Below are 18,022 nucleotides of genomic sequence, written 5' to 3'. Positions count from 1 at the left end.
AGTTGTGATGAAGACAATATACTCTCCCCACCACAGGGAACAATGATGTCATTTTAATGCTTGTTCACTTTTATAGCAGGCAGTGCTCTCAGAAAATAGCCACATAAAGAAGGTTCACGACTCACCCAAGATCATTCAGATAGAGGCATGATGGGACCCCAAATTCAGCCTCCCAACCCCAAGACCTATGCTCTCCCGTTTTCCCTTCAGGGTCTTTCCTGATCACTGCTTCTCCCGCTATCCTCCCATCAGGTCCCAGCAGGACTTCAGCAATGTAGTTCCACTTGACAGCCGGAGACCTACTATTTCCTGCCTGTCTCGGCCTGTCTTGTCTCTCATGCTGGAAACCTACGGTGTCAGCAAGATTTCAATCTGCTCTGCTTCCGTGTGTATCTTCTGTGAACCAGCCACGGTCGGTCCTTCTGCCATGTTACTCTTTTCTGCCCTAGTTGTAAGGCTTTGAAAACAGATGCTTAAATAGTAACTATCTCTTAGGATAGAGGCTCAAAGGTTAAGCTTTTTTAGAGGACCCAAGCTTGATTCCCGGCACCCATGCGGATGTCCACAACCACCTCTAACTCCAGTGCCTGGGATCCTATATGTTTTTTTCTGGCCCCCTCAGGCACCAGGCATGCATGCGGTGTAAGTGTATGCAGACACACACAGACAAATACACACACATATATAGACTCACACATGCACATATATATCCTCACACAGACACACATGCAGACAAAGACACACACATACACACACACACACACACACACACTCATCTCATGCTGTTCTTATAGAGAGTAAACAAGTTAAGTCTGTGTAAATTGCTGAGTGGTGTGCAATCTAGTAAATGCTAGCTTTCATAGGTTAACATATCCCCGATCACAAAGTGCTTGGAACCAGAAATGGGAATTTTGGGGTTCTGGAATACTGCAGGAATACATAAACACACACACACACACACTTACATGTGCATGTTATGTATACACACACACACACAGAGAGAGAGATACAGACACACACAAGATCTCTTGGGGTGAGGCCCCAAGCCTACAGGTGAATTTCACTTCTGCCTCACGCCCTCCCTGAATGCACACCCCGAAGGTAGTTTTATACAATCCTGAAACCCGTTTCATACTGTGGAATGTTATTGCTGTGGACATTTCCACTTGTGGCATCTTTTCATGCTCAAAAAGCCTCAGATTCTGGATGTCAGATCTTCAGAGCGAAGATGCTCAACCTCAGTTACGATTCCCTCATCATTTGAAGGTATTTCTCAGGTTGGGAGGTAGTTCCGTGTGTAAGAGTGCCTGCAGTTCAAATTCCCAGGACCCACGTAAGAAGGCAGGGATGGCTGCGCCTCGCCTGCTACTTTAGTGATATGGAGGGGAGAGACAGGAGAATGGCTGGAGCTTGCTGGCCACCAGCCTAGCTCCAAGGTCAGCGACACGTCTTGTTTTAAGGGACTAAGGAAGCGAGGGGTACAGCAAGACTCCAAGCCCTCCTTGTATCTATGCATAGCCACTCGTACATGTATGTGCTCTCAAACATGCGTGTGCAGCACATACCCTCCCTTGAAAGCGTTTCACAAGTAACCTACAAGGTAAGCACTCAGCTAGACTTCCTGGAGAAGCAGGCTTGGTGCTCTACTGCACAAAACTTTTACCATGGCATGGCCTTTGGAATTCCCAGAACAAGGACACACTACACTGAGTACAGGACAAGAACCCTGTCCCTTAGTGTGTGAAAGAACACCTTGCTTGGAGGAACTCAGGACTGCGAGGGGTGCACCCACACACTGAGACAATGGGGATGCTCTACCGGGAACTCACCAAGGCCAGCTGGACTGGGTCGGAAAAAGCCTGGGATAAAACCGGACTCGCTGAACATAGCAGACAATGAGGACTGCTGAGAAGTCAAGAACAATAGCATTGGGTTTTGATTCTACTGCACGTACTGGCTTTGTGGGAGCCTAGGCTGTCTGGATGCTCACCTTACTAGACCTGGAAGGAGGTGGGAGGTCCTTGGACTCCCCACAGGGCAGGGAACCCTGACTGCTCTTCGGGCTGATGAGGGAGGGGGAGGGAAATGGGAGGCGGCGACGGAGAGGAGACAGAAATCTTTAATAAATAGATAAATAATAATAATTATATATATATAAAGAATACCTTGCTTGGACTTTAACATGAAGTGGAAGAGATTCTTGGTCAGGGTCTTGCAAGCCATGAGAGAAATATGGATGCATCCACAAAGCAAGGCTGCAGTGAATCTCAGAGACCATAACTGGGAAGGCCATGTAGGCCAAGAAGACCTGTTTTCCTTCTGTAATTCTCTATGGTGAGTTAAAGACAGCCACAGTCATCAGTCAGCCTTCTGGCTCTGCTATGATCTCTGCACTGTCAGTGTTCAATACTGATCAAGTGTCCCAGAGTGCCAACTCACTTCACCAAGGGGAAGTCCAACTCTCAACCTCAGGGCACATTTCCTGCCCATAATGACAATGATACAGCCCCGGACCCCTAAGCTACCATGGTGTGTTTTAAAGGCCAGCCAGTGAAGCATTCCAATGCGACATTTATATCCCTGAAAAGGCAGTAGTTGGCCTTTGTCTCCATAGGGAAGGCAAGCCTTGGCTGGAACCTTCTGTGTTCTGTGTAGGCCCTACTCTTTTCTCTGTATAAAACGTATCAACAATCTCTATTGTTGTGATGGTTTGAACGAGAATGGTCCTCATAGGGCCATGTTTAAATACCTGGACTCCAGTTGCTGGAACTGTTTCGGAAGGATTAGGAAGTGTGTCACTGGGGATGGGGCTTTGATGTTTCAAAAGTCCATACCATCCCAGTCAGTCTGTGTCTGTCTCTCTGTCTCTGTCTCTATCTCTCTGTCTCTCTCTCTCTCTTCTACTTGTTGACAAGGATATAAGCTCTCAGCTACTGCTCCAGAACCATGCTCCCTGCCATGCTGGTCACGGAATCTAACCCTCTTGAATTGTGAGCCCCAAATTAAATGCTTCCTTTTATAAGCTGCCTTGGTTATGGTGTTTTGTCAAGGAAATCGAGAAGTAACTAGGTAACTGTTCAATATGATAGCCGCCAGTGTCGTGCTCTATTTAAATCCAAAAGGATGAAAACGAAAGAAAAGTTAAAGAATTCAGTTTCTCAGTCCTAACAGCCGCATTCCAAGCACTCAGTAACCTGTGACTCGAATGGCTGAGCAGGTCTGCAAAAGCACCGGAAGTGTCTGGGGGCATCACTACCATAGAAACGTACCGTCAAGCCAAGGAACGTTCAGGCAGGCAGCAGGAATTAGCTGTGCTTTCACGATCGATAAAACAAATACACGGCTCCCTTGAAATTCCTGTTCCCTCCAAGTTTGTTCTTTCCTAAGTAACATGGCATGATGAGCAAGACACTCGCAGCCAGGCCCAGGCTCGTGCTCCTTCATAAACAGCCTGGATTCTGCTAGGTGGCCACAGTGGGCCCATCAGCACCTTGATGCCATCCTCCATGACTTGGAGCAGTTGAATGCAGAGGATGGATGGTCTGAGCCCTGGGAGAAGGAGGCTCATCAATCTGCTATGCGTCTCGGCATGGTTACGGAACATTAATGAGGTTGGGCTCGATTTAAAAACTGTCTGAGGCATTATGGATGGCAGTGCTCGGTTTTCGCAGGCGCTGGGAATTTCTGAGATGTAATCCTAGCCCTTTTGCTAATGAGTATTGTGATACGGAGACTATCATTTAACTTCCGAGTTTCGCTTTCCTGCCCTTAAAATGGGGCTATTACTGACCTACCGAACCCAGTGTCCGGAGGATTAATGCGCCAACGCGTGCACGGCTCTGTGCATGGAGCCTGCTGGAAGCCAACGCTTCTATTCATCCTCATGCAGCAGTTGGGAAACATTAGGCCTGGGATGTTTACTCCTTCCAAATGCATTTTCTTCCTCAGTGTTGTAACATGACCTGCATTAGCTACACCTTAAATCTAAAAGTAAAACCAGGTCCCCACGGAGGGTGCACCGATGTCGCTGGGGTCACAGACGATTTTTCCTTTGCTTAGCACAAGCCTTAACACTAGCTCTTGCAGCAGAGATGGAGGCAGTAATTGCCCAGTAAATCCTCACTGCATGAGCCTGGTGACCAGTCCTTCCAGGCGCACACGGCCATTGTCACTTACATGCAATGATATTCCCGTATCTGTTCTTCATTCTGTTCTCGTCCTTCTTAGCGGAGTCCCATGGTGCCGACTGCCCTTCAAAGAAGCTCTGGAAGAAAGAGGAAGTGACACTCAGCATGACAAAGTGAACCGAGGGATCTTAATGGGAGGGGGTGTCCTTAAAACGTGGGCGATGGTCAAGCGGGCACCGGTCACAAGACTGAAGCTATTTTATCTTGGGAATATTTTGTTTGGCTGTTTTGCACTGGCTAGCCTCTCACGGAGCTAGAAGGTAAAGAGAAAACCCACAATCTATTTGAATAATACTCTACTGGAATATTCGATGAAGAAAAAAATCCCCCAAATTTCATTGTAAGTTTTCACTACTCTTTTAAAGACACACGAAGGTATTTTTTTTTTCTCCCCAATTAACCAAAGGACTGTTATTTTGGGCTAGAACCTTCATGACTTCAAGATTAAAATCCTATACTATATTTTGAATTTCATTTAGATGTCTTATGCCTCGAGACTTTAATAGTCACATTAGGTTTTCCCATCCCATTTATAATGAAAACACCTTTTGATACCAGTGGGCAAACAACAGGATTGATCCGGGCTTCATTCCCACGTTAGTGCCCATAGGCATTTTCCCCATAGTCAATTCCACACGGAAGCTACGGGCACTGCTAGGTAACATGGCCATCGAGAGAGGTTTGTTTCTTGTCTTTGTCACAGACCCTAGCTAAATGGATCCCTAGTGCCGCTGAGATGGGCTCAAGCGGTTCTAGGCTAGCCTGCCTGGCATGCAGCGTCCCAACCATGGGTACAACAGACAGGCTCGGCATAGGCCTGTCATCAGGATGGACTCTGGGAGGGGACGGCATGGTCAGCGTTTACCTGGAGCTTATGCCCTCGTGGCTTACTGAATGAATGACGGACGGCACTGTTTCGTTACAGTGCGTAATATTGCTTTGATATAAAAGAAAGTGTCCTAAAACTTTGGAGACCTGTCTGTATCCGTCCATTTTCTGTAATTTGAACGACATACCAGAGGCAGGCTGCTTATAAAGACAATAGAGACTTGCTAATGCCTACTCAAGATCACGCAGCCTTGCTTGCTTGGCCCCTGGTGGTGGATGGTGTCAGGCTAAAAACACAGTGGCAGAAGGTTTGGGGGGTCAGAGTGGGACACAGGGAGGCTGAGAGACTGGGATCCCACAATTCCTTCAGAGGGCCTCCTCCAGTGGACCTAAGAGTTTGCCACCAGGCTTCATTTCTTAAAGGCTCCATATTGAAAGGAAGCCCGAGCACAGTAAAGTCCAAACTTCCAAGCATGAACAACACCGCCCTACATAGATTTCACTCAGACATAATGGTGCCATCCCCATTTATCTTGCCAAATCAGGTCTTTTCCTATACTCCAGCTGAGTTCTCACAACTAAGAGGCTGGAGAAGAGCCCGATCATAGCTGGGTCCAGCCCCTGGATTTTAAACCCTGTCATCGGTGGACCCATGGCACAAAGCCGCAGAAGCCAGCACTTCCTGGCGTGCAGGAGCACAAAGGTCTTACCATCAACATGAGAACTAAGTCGTAAATTGCCTATCTTCATCTAAGGTCCCTTAGCCATGAGCATAAAAACGACATTCTACCTTTGAAAGACATTTAAAATATATTTATCACTGTGAAAAATCTTAGGGAGAATGTCTGCAGAGGACAGTCAGTGGTTAAGAGCAGTTGCTGCTCTCGCAGAGGACCTGGGTTTGGTTCCAAGCACCCACATAAGGGCTCATAACCATTTGTAACTCAAGATTTAGTGACTATGATATTCTTTTCTGGGCTCTGTGGGTACATATATGCATGTAAAAACACTTACACGTATAAAACAAAAATAAATTTTCAAAAAACCCTTAAGAAAAGACAAAGATTAGAGGTTCTGCGTACAAACAATAGAAATGACAGCCATTTATTACTCGTTGAAGAATAAACTACCCGAGGATACAGAATAAATAAAAATGAAATATTTTCAAGTTATTGATAAATGAAGACAATAAAACACAGTTAAAAGCTCACCAGATAATTCCACCTGGAACAAGACCATGATACAATCAGGGGATTATCATTAACACAGCCCCATGACAAGCTACAGCATGTTAACTCTACTCTGCCTTATAATACACATTTAAAAATAGCTCCAGGGATTTCTAAAGTCAAATATTCTTGTTCTCAAAGTGTCTTTGTTATTCTATGAATGACAATTATTTCACAGTTTGAGTAATAACTATGATTTAACTTCTAACAATGTAATTCGACTTCAAGTTTGTCATGATTTAATTACAATTTCACTTGCCCTGCCTTTTCTACTCATCTAAAAAGTTCTGGGTTTTTTTTTTTCCTTTATTATTCTGTAGGAAGAGGGAAGAAGATAACCGACTTTGAGGGGGACGCTGACATCTAGTGAGCCCCTGCTGCAGTTTACGGGGTCACCAGAGGCACAGCGTCGCAGGGGCACAGACAACTGGCCCCCCTGCCAGGCAGAGGCCCCTGTGTGGTCTGGTGCTTATTTACCCTGCAGCTGTGTCTTCAGTGTGATCGTGGTACTTCCAAGAGCCCTTACCCACAGCAGTTATGTGAACCCATTGCTTCCATTGTTAACTGGTAACCATGAAAGACAAATATGAGAATTACCAATCTTGTCCCATTTCGGAGCTTATCCTGAGGTGGGCATCAGCTAGAGACTCAGCGGAGCCTCGCTGGGGTAAAGGTAGCAGGGAGCAATGCGTTCTCTTAACCCCTACTTTTTGTGAGCCCTCCTGCTCTGACAGGGACTTTATAGGAAAAGGCAAGACTATTGCTACCTAAAAGGATACAGGTAATCCTTAGATTTCCATCTAAAGATACGGAAGAGCATTTACTTTTACATTTTACATCTCTTTACAGTGGAGGTTTTCAGTTAGGATGTTAAACTAGCTAATGTAGGGGAAGACCAGGCAATCACCTTGCTTGAAGGGCAGGGTCCCCTAAGGTTATTTTTTACTAATAAATATTGTGGGTGTGCTCCCTGCCTTCCCTTCTGCTTTCCTGTTCTCCACGGGAACCTTGGTTCTGTAAGTCTTTTCCTTATTAAAGCTGAATATTTTATTATAATTTCTGCCTGCCGTTCATTTACGTCGTAACATTTTGGCACCCAACGTGGGGCTCAAACCCATGACCCTGAGATTAAGAGTCTCACGCTCTACCTAATTTATGCCGTAACAAGCTAGAGCCTCCACATGAATGGGTACTCTGTGGAGACGTAGCATGACGCATGGGCTCTTCACATCAGAGCCTGTGATAATTACAGTCCTCATGGCTACAGCCATGGTTGCTCGCCCTGCACTTGGGTAGGACAGCATGGTGGCAGGAGCTTAGGGCAGAGCACCCAGAGAGCAGAGGACATTGACGTGAGCTCTGTGCTTGGCACTACTTTATTTTGTTCATCCCCAGCCCATGACGTGGTACCTTCTACATTCAGGGTGGGGCTCTCTACCTCCTTCATGTTTGCTGGAAAGGACCTGCCAGTCTCATAGGTGATTGTAAATCCTGTCAAGTCAACAGTAAGGCATACTCGTCACACAGCGCCCAGGGTTACTCAGCACCCAGTACCCAGGGTTACTCAGCACCCAGCTCCCAGGGTAACTCAGCACCCAGAACCTAGGGTTACTCAGCACCCAGCACCAAGGATTACTCAGCACCCAGCACCCAGGGTTACTCAGCACCCAGGGTTACTCAGCACCCAGCACCCAGGGTTACTCAGCACCCAGCACCCAGGGTTACTCCGCACGCAGCACCCGTGGTTCTCTTGGTTTCAAATTCTCAGAGACAAGAACACATTAGCGCTGTACAACTGCTTTGCATCTGGTCTGTGTAGTAGTAGGAAGAGTGGCGGGCTGCATCCTGCCACCCGGCTAGCTTATACCCGAAATAACCACATGGAAACTGTATTCATTTAAACACCGCCTGGCCCATTATCGGCTAGCTCTCACATATTAGTTTAACCCATCTTCATTAATGTGTATCGCCACTTGACTGTGGCTGACCGGCATCAGTCTATCCAGCGTCCATATCAGAGAGGAGAATCATGACATCTGTGCGTTAGAAGACTCACATTGGGGCCCTTTTTCTCTGGGCAAGAATAAAGAGGTTTTTAAGCTATCTTTTTTTTTTTTTAAAAAAAAATTAAGAGGTCAAAGCTATACAACTTTAAGTGACTCAGATTGAAGCTTTGATTATAATTCAACCTTGAACCGATCTTCTCAGGAAGAGACACTACATAATTTATGCTGTACCTTTCTAGATGGTTCTTTGGAATAGTTTTGTCAAGTCCATTGAAAGTACAGCCAGCCAACCTTTGAATCCGCTCAGTGCCATAGCAGAGACCCCTCAAAAGACTCAGACTTTGTAAGGATGTGCTGGCTCAGGGATTACTTGGCCTTTCCTCTCCTCAGGTGTCTCTGTTCTGCTCGAGCTTCGGTACAGATCTCGGTTCCTCCCCTCTCTCTCACCTCACGGTTTTCGCTGGATAAAATTATCTGCAAGTTCATTCAAATCAAATTTAATCAAAGCACAGATGATCTAGGGAAATGGCCCAATGAGAGAGAGAGCAGAGGGGACATGGAAGGGACAGTGTGATGATGATTATTTGGTGGTCGACTTGCATCTCTGGAGCAGTACCTCAAGGACGAGCCTAGGAGACAGAGAGCGATGCCCTGCATCCCTAGGACACAGAGAGCGATACCCTGCATCCCCAGGACACAGAGAGTGATGCCCCACATCCCCAGGACACGTTTTACAGAGGAGCTTCAACTACCACATCACAGCTAGGCATTATGTGTTTAGGGCAGGTCTTTAATATGCAGGTACCATTCAATGCACTAACTATGGTTTTTTATTACAAAGAAACCTACTTTATGCATTTTGGGGATTTAAGTTAATGGTCTCACTGCACCTTCTGTTAGAATTTTCATAACTATACTTATGCTTTTATTCTACTTAAAATGTAATTAAAGTGTTTCCTCTGACTACCCTAGCTCCTATATACCAAGAAAAGGCAGCAAACCTGGGAACCGCTCTGAGAGAGTAATACGTTTCTGAAACAATAAAAAACAAAACCAGGCAGGCTCCAGTGAATACCAATGACTTAAAGCAGAGCTTTAAGACGCCGGGCTCGCCACGGTCACGGGGCAGAAGGAAATTGAACATCCTGCACGCTGTCATCTTTTTCTGAATAGGGAACGTGTTCTTGTGATTCAATAACCTCCTCCTACACCCCTCGTCCCACCTTCATTTCCCACAGGACACAATTACACATCGCAGTGGCTCACCTCAAGAGAACGGTACTCCAAAATGATGCAGTCTGTTAAAAAATGCCACGGCTCTCAGATATTAAAAAGAGAGGAAGGAAACCCTATTTAACAGAAAAGCCAGGATTGCGGGTCAAGCCGGTATGGAACGGCAGCCTTTACAGGCAGTGCGGGGTCAAGTGTTTTAGAAGCTTCTGAAATCGAATTTTTCCTCCCTTTCTCTTATGAATAAAATTGTGCACGTTAAAACTATTGAAATCATCACCCGGAAAGGAGGAAGATGAACCCATCGGGGCATGCAGAGTCTCTGAACTTTCTTTGTTTTCTGTCCATATTTCTCTTCTGGTTCTTCCAAGCACTGCATTTTATTAGGTCCATATAAACAATTTATTGCTAGAGCATTAAGGCAATGGGAAACATCTAACTTTGTCTGAATGGTCACAAAGTGGAGTGCTGATAGAAACGGGCCCAGAAGTTCATGCCCAGTGGTTATGGTGGCCTCTGGTCACTGTCCTCCTCTATGGCCCAGACAAAAGCAATCAAAGTATAGGACACTTCAAGGCCGGAAGAGGTGAAAATGGATGAGAACAAGAATCTAGACCCATTTGTGTGGTGTCTACAGAAACCACTGCACCTTTTGAAGAAGTTATCAAACTCTTAGCAATTCAGTGGCCTTTAAAAAGTTACAACTTAGGGGCTGAGAGGTGGCTCAGAGGTTAAGAGCACCGACCGTTCTTCCCGAGGTCCTGAGTTCACTTCCCAGTGACCACATGGTGACTCACAACTATCTATATATAACTGGTGCCCTCTTCTAGTGCACAGGCATACATGCAGATAGAGCACTGGATATCCAATAAAATAAATACAATCTTTAAAAAGTTACAGCTTATTCCAGTTAGGAACCCTGCAGAGGTTTTGTACTTTGAGTGTCAGGAGGATGAGGAGCTGGGTGGTACTCGTCCTATGATGGTCTTCCTTTATCCAACATTGGTTTGTCACCTAAAACCAACCACGGAGCCTCTGTGGCCAGAATGAGTCCCTCTGTGTCTGACTGGCCTTCAGAATTTATTTCTTATGCTGTTGAATGTCACCCTGAATGAAAGCAATATGACATTTATAGCAAAGTAATGAAATGGCTCTTGCTGGATATCTAAAGCACACCCAATCTTTCTGTTTACACTTGCCCCCCAAAATTCAGAATCCTTCCAGTGGTCACACGTCCCATGAATGATGTAACATATTCCATAGCAGGGTGGTGGTGGCACACACCTTTAATCCCAGCACTGGGGAGGCAGAGGCAGGCAGATCTTCATGAGTTCAAGGCCTGCCTGGTCTACAAGAGGTAGTTCCAGGACAGCTAGGGCTGTCACACCTAGAGGGGCTCCCAGGTGCCCAAGCTGAGGTCCCCAGCTAGTTCCTTGGGCAGCTGAGGATAGGGAACCTGAAATGACCCCATCCTAGCGCAATACTGACGAATATCTTGCATATCATCTTAGAACTTTCATCTGGCGATGGATGGAGATAGAGACAGAGACCCACACTGGAGCACTGGACTGAGCTCCCAAGGTCCCAATGAGGAGCAGAAGGAGGGAGAACATGAGCAAAGAAGTCGGGACCACGAGGGGTGCACCCACCCACTGAGACAGTGGAGCTGATCTACTGGGAGCTCACCAAGGCCAGCTGGACTATTACCAAAAAAAGCATGGGATAAAACTGAACTCTCTGATCATGACGAACAATGAGGGCTGATGAGACGCCAAGGACACTGGCACGCAGTTTTGATCCTACGCAATCTGCTGGCTTGGTGGGAGCCTAGCCAGTTTAGATGTTCACCTTCCTAGATATGGACGGAGGGGGGAGGACCTAGGACTTACCACAGGGCAGGGAACCCTGACTGTTCTTTGGACTGGAGAGAGAGGGGGAGAGGAGTGGGGGGAAGGGGAGAGGGGTGGGAGGAGGGGGAGAAGAGTGGGAGGAGGGGGAGGGAAAGGGGAGGCTGGGAGGAGGTGGAAATTTGTTTTTTTTTCTTTATTCTTCTTTTATCAATAAAAAAAATGTTAAAAAAAAAAAACCAAAAAAAAAAAAGATGTCACATATTTCTCAAGTGTACCAAAGCACTGATCCAGTGGAAGGGAGGAAGGAAACAGATCCAACTAACCGACAAATGAATACAAACTCCTTAAATGAGGGACGGAGGCAAAGGCAGGGACACGTGATATCGGAGCAGTGTGCAAGCTGCAGCTGCTTCAGGAAGGGGTAGTCTCTACGGAGCTGGGCAAGCTGCGGTACAGCATTGGTTAGAGAGGAGAGGCAAGAGCGCAGGGACGGCTGATGTTTGCTTTAAAAGAAAGCATTTCCTTAAAAGGCAGCCTAGGAAAAAAGGCAGTGCTGTGCAGCCCTTCTTTTGGGGATGCTTCCCTCAGATTTGAAGCCTTTTCTTGCTGCCCGAACCTGTGAGGAAACTCTCAGTTTAGAATCTTAGGAGACCTAGCTCCCCAGAACCTGCTCCTGAAGGGGGATTTCAAAGGCTTCTCAGTGAGGGCTTTTCAGCACTCAGAGGTGGCATCTACAATCCAGTCTTCCTCGACAGGGTCTCTGCTGTTTATCATCGAGTGAGGGCAGGGATAGCCAGAGGCTGGACCAGCAGGGATCTGTAATAGTTAAATATCCACCATGCGATGCTGGAGTCCAAGTTGACTTTTTCAGGTTCAACTCCGGTCAGTCCCCACCCCTCTCATGGTTATACTGTTGTCAGAGAGATGGAGGGATCTTGCCGAGATTCTGGACCCTGGATCCATCCCTGTCCTCAGTGCATTATGCTGGCAGACCCCAAGGAGACCACTGTAATCACAAGGTGTCAAGGCAGTGACATCACAGGCATGAAGGGAAGGGCTGCTCTGTTTGCAAGGTAGACAAGAGGGTCTGAGTGGAAGGTGTTACCGTTTCTGGATGTCATGTCAGACTGAAGTCCTGCCTCCGTGATTACTGCCTAGACTGCTCAAAGGCTGTTTTCATTTCCCCTGAGATATAGATAGTGCCGGGCTGTGGGTTATTAGCACTGCTGGGAACTGCAATTTCCTCCCTCTCTGCACCTGACTCCAAACAGCTGTCGGTGAGCCTGAGCTAGAGGCACCCAGCCCTTCCAAAATGATCCAAAGCACCTCCTTGGCAAAAGGTAATCTGGAAGCTACCAGAGAGCAACCGGATGCTTCTGTGGGACATGCCAGCTGCTCCTGTCCAGAGGGCAGCTGGAAAAGCGAGTCCCTATTTATTTCTTTTTCATTGAATGACGGCAGCCGTTTCCAAGTCGTTCCAAGCCTGTGGTCCGTACACTGGCTTCACGGTCTCAGGCTCCCTGGCACTTAAACCCTGGGAGTCTCCTTCCCACAGATGCCAGTACTGAGATCTGACTGTATAACCTGTGTAGCATGCAGTAAGGCTGCAGTACTGAAGTCAGTCTGTATAATGCATGCAGATTGCAGTAAGGCTCCAGTGCTGAGGTCTGTCTGTATAATGCATGCAGCATGCAGTAAGGCTGCAGTACTGAGGTCAGTCTGTATAACCTGTGTAGCATGCAGTAAGGCTGCAGTACTGAGGTCAGTCTGTATAAAGCATGCAGCATGCAGTAAGGCTGCAGTACTGAGGTCAGTCTGTATAAAGCATGCAGCATGCAGTAAGGCTCCAGTACTGAGGTCAGTCTGTATAAAGCATGCAGCATGCAGTAAGGCTCCAGTACTGAGGTCAGTCTGTATAACCTGTGTAGCATGCAGTAGGGCTCCAGTACTGAGGTCAGTCTGTATAACCTGTGTAGCATGCAGTAGGGCTCAAGGAAGGCTGCCAGCCATTACTCTGGTGTTAAAGCTTGAGATCCGAAGACATCTTTGCTGACACTGGGAGTAAATTTTGTCACCTCTCTGATGATCCTTTCTGTCCCCCCATCTCTCCAGCGCCTCTGTCTTTTCCCTTCTCTGGTTCTACACTGTACACAGAAGCAAGACAACGTTTCTCCCTTTCTTTCTGATGTTAGCGATTGAATCCAGGGTCTCACCCTGCTAAGTGCACACTCACCACCGAGCGCTACCCCAACTCCTCGGGTTGATGCTTTGTGCTTGCTGATCCGTTAGTAACTAAAGCAGAGTACGAAATAGATGCGCACCCTCAAGGGTGACTTCTTAGAAAGCTGTGACTTTTACAAAGTTCTCACCTCAGAAATCAGGGTACACACAAGCTCTGTCAAATATGACTGAAAAGCCGAAGAACACATTTGAAAGAGATGACAGGCTCGGGTATGAATAAGTGTAGCAGAAAGAGGAATTTTAATGTGCAATTCGTGGCTCTCTTCTGACATGTATTAATTTATAAAATTTCTCAGCACAGTTCCTTGCTCTGCCTGCAATACCCAAGCCAAGGTGATTGAAGACAGAAATTTACAAAGAAGAATTATGCTTAAGATGTAGAAAATAAGTTTAGAAATATCTCTTCAGTTTAAAGAAAAATAATTACATCTCAATTTACTGTCAGAAAGTCCAAAGTGCATTCTTCTTATTTCTTTGCTTAGCAGCAGTGCTCTACTATGGCGCCGTGGCCCTGGCCCACATCAGCTCTATTCAGAATTGCAGCTGGAAGTTATTGCTTGGGCCACAGACGATCCTCCTTGACCTAGCTGGGTCAAATGTCCTCCCTTGTTGACGACTGTGGATGCCTTCACTTCCGGATTGCACGGACACTTCTGGTGAGCAGTCTTGACACTGACCTACAGTTGATGCATGAGAAAGAGAGGCTGGACAAGGCAGCAGCGCGAGCCTAGCAGGTGCAGGGTAGAATCCCGGCACAGGTAGGAGGTCCAGCGTGCTACAGAGACAGAGCGGTCCCCCTTGGGAATCCTGAATGGGCAGATGCTCCATCTTGCTACATGTCTTGGATAGGAGGCATTGCCCATTTGTATGCACACTGTCGAGGCCGCACTCCATCTGGTTAACACGCTTTGGCGTTGGCAGGTGTGGTGGCTGAAGAAAGGGGGAAAGGACCCCAGAGGTTGACAGTGGCAGCTGACCCCAACTCACGGCATCTGTCTAAATGGTACTCAGTGGTGCCGCCATCCCCTTATGCTCCGCTCACTTTCCTCTGCTTGAGCAAATGAGTTAATGTTATATGTGGAACATTTGCTTAAAAATGAATAGAAATATTTGGTTTGTCGCTGTAGGGTTCCTTTGTGTAACAGTTCTAGCTGTCCTGGAACCAGCTCTTGTAGACCAGGTTGGCCTTGAACTCATAAAGATACACCTGCTTTTGCCTCCCGAGTGCTGGGATTAAAGGTATGCACCACAATCACCCGGTTATAAATGAATGTTAATTTTGTTATAATAAAAGGAAAGCTTGCACACCAGGTAAAGATAATAGAGGAAACAAAGAGAAAGAAGCAAGTGAGCAAGTGAACAACAGCAGCATCAGGCTCCCCCTGCCCGTATCACCTGGCTATGTTCTGAGTCTGAAGCCTTTCTTATAGGCTGAGACAGGAAGGGATGAGAGGCCCCAGACTGCAAGACTCAGAGTTTCATCCCAGCTCAGGTGAACTCTCAGCTGGAGCAAGTTACCACATCGATTTTTCATGAGAGGATTTCTACAATATCTAACAGGTTTGCTTTCCGTACTAAAATCAAGTAAGTGGCTGGAGAGATGGCTCTGAGCAAGTCTGAGGACCTGGAGCTTGTATCTCTGGCATGCATGTAAAAGCCAGATGCAGCAGCAGGTATTTGTGACCCCCACTGCTGAGGAGCCGCTGCTCAGTAAGTCTGATTTGTGAACTAGCTCCGGTTCCGGGGAGAGACACTGCCTCAAAAAAAAAATTTAAGGTGAATGAAAAGCAGCTAACACTTGACCTTGACCTCTGACCTCCACATGCCACCACACACACGGTATGCACACGTGTAAAACCTGTTGATATCAGTGAAAACAACCCTTAGAGTTTGTACCTGTAGAGCCAAGAAACGTTGCTACAGTAAGTATAATGTATGGAGCTTCTAGAACTTTTAGGGGAATACACAAGGTGTGCCAGGCACAAATATCTATAGCCCTCCAGAGTCCCAAAGAGAATATGCTTAGCCTTTCTGCACTTAGCACCTTTAGTGGGACATCCACCTGGGACCCAAGGGGGATACTACCAGTATTAGTAAGCGGTCACTGTCAATCAGGGCATCCACACATCATATATAAATATATGTTATATATATTATATAATATTTCAATGCATTATTTTGAAGGTTTCACATTATCATGACACAAATGTTATAGGGGTAACCGACCACTTTATAATTGATTTTAAATCCTGATCCATAGGAAGAAACTCATGCTTGGCACTGTGAATCTGGTCAATAATCCATGGTTGGGGAGCTTACAGGCCCTCGGGGTGAATTACTACGCTTATTCTGCTCCTTGTGCAGAGTATCAACTGCCCTCTCGGTTTTCTTCTCACCCTTTCTTTCTACCTCTGAATTACTGTAGTGTTCGGATGCCATTAGAGACGTTTCTTCGTTCAGTGGACAGTGATTAACACAGAAACTCAGAACTAGTCAAAGAGCAGAGAATAAGTATCAACGGAATATTCCGCTACAATGGGACATCGCTATCACATCTCTTCCTCTGGGGTCAGGGAGGACCAGAATACACCAGCATCTTCTAGAGCTAACAGGTCTGGCGCAGTCATGAGCTCACAGGAACTTTATAAAATCAAGATAGCCAACTCCGCCATGGAGAGGGACGTGGTTCCTTTGCTTCAAGCTCTAACTGAGGAGCCACGGGCAGATGTGACTTTTGGGGGACAAGGTCTGTTTTCTTTAAGGAGTGTGCAGCTCCACACCCAGGAGTCTGTGGGCATCGCAAACTGGGTTTGATGGCTCACTAAAGAAACAGAGAGAACACAGTTAAGTTGGGGGTGGAGGAAGTGAGCGGTGGCTCTGGGAGGAGTTGTGGAGAGGAGTCAGGGGTGAATATAATAAATACAATTGTATGAAATTCTCAAGGAATTAATAACAATATTTTAAAACAAGCTCAAGGCTAACTTCAATGACAACATAAAATTCATCTCCAAACAACACAGCAAGACGTAATATTGGGCATTCATTTATTGCCTTACTTTTTCTGTGGAATTGACAAATAAAGCAATCCCATTACAGATAAAATTAACATATCAAAGGGACCGATGCACCCTGTGTTCGCTGCTGCGCTTGTCACAATAGCCACCGTGAAGAAAGAATCTAAGTGTCCTTGGATATATAGATAGATAGATACAAAAACTCTGGTACATCTAAACAACAAGGTGACATATAAAGTATATTTCCTATATTGTATTGAAAAATATAAATGCATATATCCTGTCTAATGGTAATTCATAAATGTACTGGGTCATTACTCTCTCCAGCATAATGGTAACTCATTTATGAACTACAATCTGAGGTTAGGACCAGAGTTACTTGAAATGAATCAAAGTTAGTTGATAAAAGTAGCCAAAAGTTGCATTTAGATTCTGCTACTCTTTTACTTATTTATTTTTTAAGGACAAATTGGTCTTGTTACAAAGAAACAGATAGTATATTAAAAGCTTGAGGCTGCATGGTTTGATTTACATTTCCAAAGCTGGGATTAAAACAGAGCCAAGATACTGCGTGCAGCCAGACACGTGGCCTTCGAATGTTTTAGTGAAGGCCACAGAGTTGAAAGCAAGTGGAAGTGTGCCCAAGGATTAGTCTGAAATGCCAACAGGGGAGCTCGAAGGCCTTGGTGGTCCTGAACTTCTGTCTGTTCTACAACAGAAGGACTCTTCACAATTCTATCTTGACGTTCTTTTCAGAAGAAAATACTCCTGAAAATGAATCTGAACTTTTGCCAAGAGGTTTCATAAGAGAAAAAGCAAAGGTGATATTTTCACCAGGAAAAAAAAAACATTTTAGTTAAGCACAATAAACTCTGTATTTAGTGGTAATGATAGGACAACAGGCCACACAGAGAAAGCCCCATGGGACAGGGACAATGCGGCACACTCACAGTGTCCCTCCATTGCACTGAGCAATTTAGCCAAAGTACCTCAGAGAGGCCAGTGTAACGGACACAAATCCTTCCTCCGCATTTTTCCGGTGGAGCCTTAACATTCTCTTTGAGGTTGACTCCAGCCTATTTAAAATTTCACTTCATTATTATTTTAGTGAACAATAATTTTGAAATAAATTTTAAATTGTAAGTTATTAGAAACTGCACTCTGTATACTCTGCCCTGTGCCCCTTTAGCTCCAGGGTAGATCTGTGTAGTCATTAGTTAAGCAGTAACAACATTACCCTCCCCCTGAAGAAACTCTCTGTGGAGCCTCCTCGGCGTCATCTCTCTGCCCTGACTTCTACCATCTACGCTTACAGCGTCTGCAGCATTTACACAACGGTCTCTAGGTGGGGACATGAGGAATTCCCATTTCCCCTCAACACCGTCCTTTGGGGATTCATCCAAGCTGTTGCACCTCAAAGTCCATCCCTTCTTGTGA

General features: G+C 46.0%; 1 protein-coding gene across 3 annotated transcripts in view; it reads right to left on the bottom strand.

The window, feature by feature from the left end:
* The window catches only part of Ptprm (protein tyrosine phosphatase receptor type M), a 694,512-nt gene that overhangs the window by 89,400 nt on the left and 587,090 nt on the right, over positions 1–18,022 (bottom strand). For all 3 annotated transcript variants that reach the window (XM_075956536.1, XM_075956537.1, XM_075956538.1), the window contains one exon: positions 4,177–4,264. In XM_075956536.1, the coding sequence (XP_075812651.1) occupies positions 4,177–4,264 (88 nt within the window). The remainder of the gene's footprint in view (positions 1–4,176; positions 4,265–18,022) is intronic.

Source organism: Microtus pennsylvanicus, chromosome 22 (genome assembly GCF_037038515.1).
Source record: "Microtus pennsylvanicus isolate mMicPen1 chromosome 22, mMicPen1.hap1, whole genome shotgun sequence".
Classification (NCBI taxonomy): domain Eukaryota; kingdom Metazoa; phylum Chordata; class Mammalia; order Rodentia; family Cricetidae; genus Microtus; species Microtus pennsylvanicus.
Note: the sequence above shows the minus strand (reverse complement) of the source record. Positions and strands in the feature narration are given on the sequence as shown.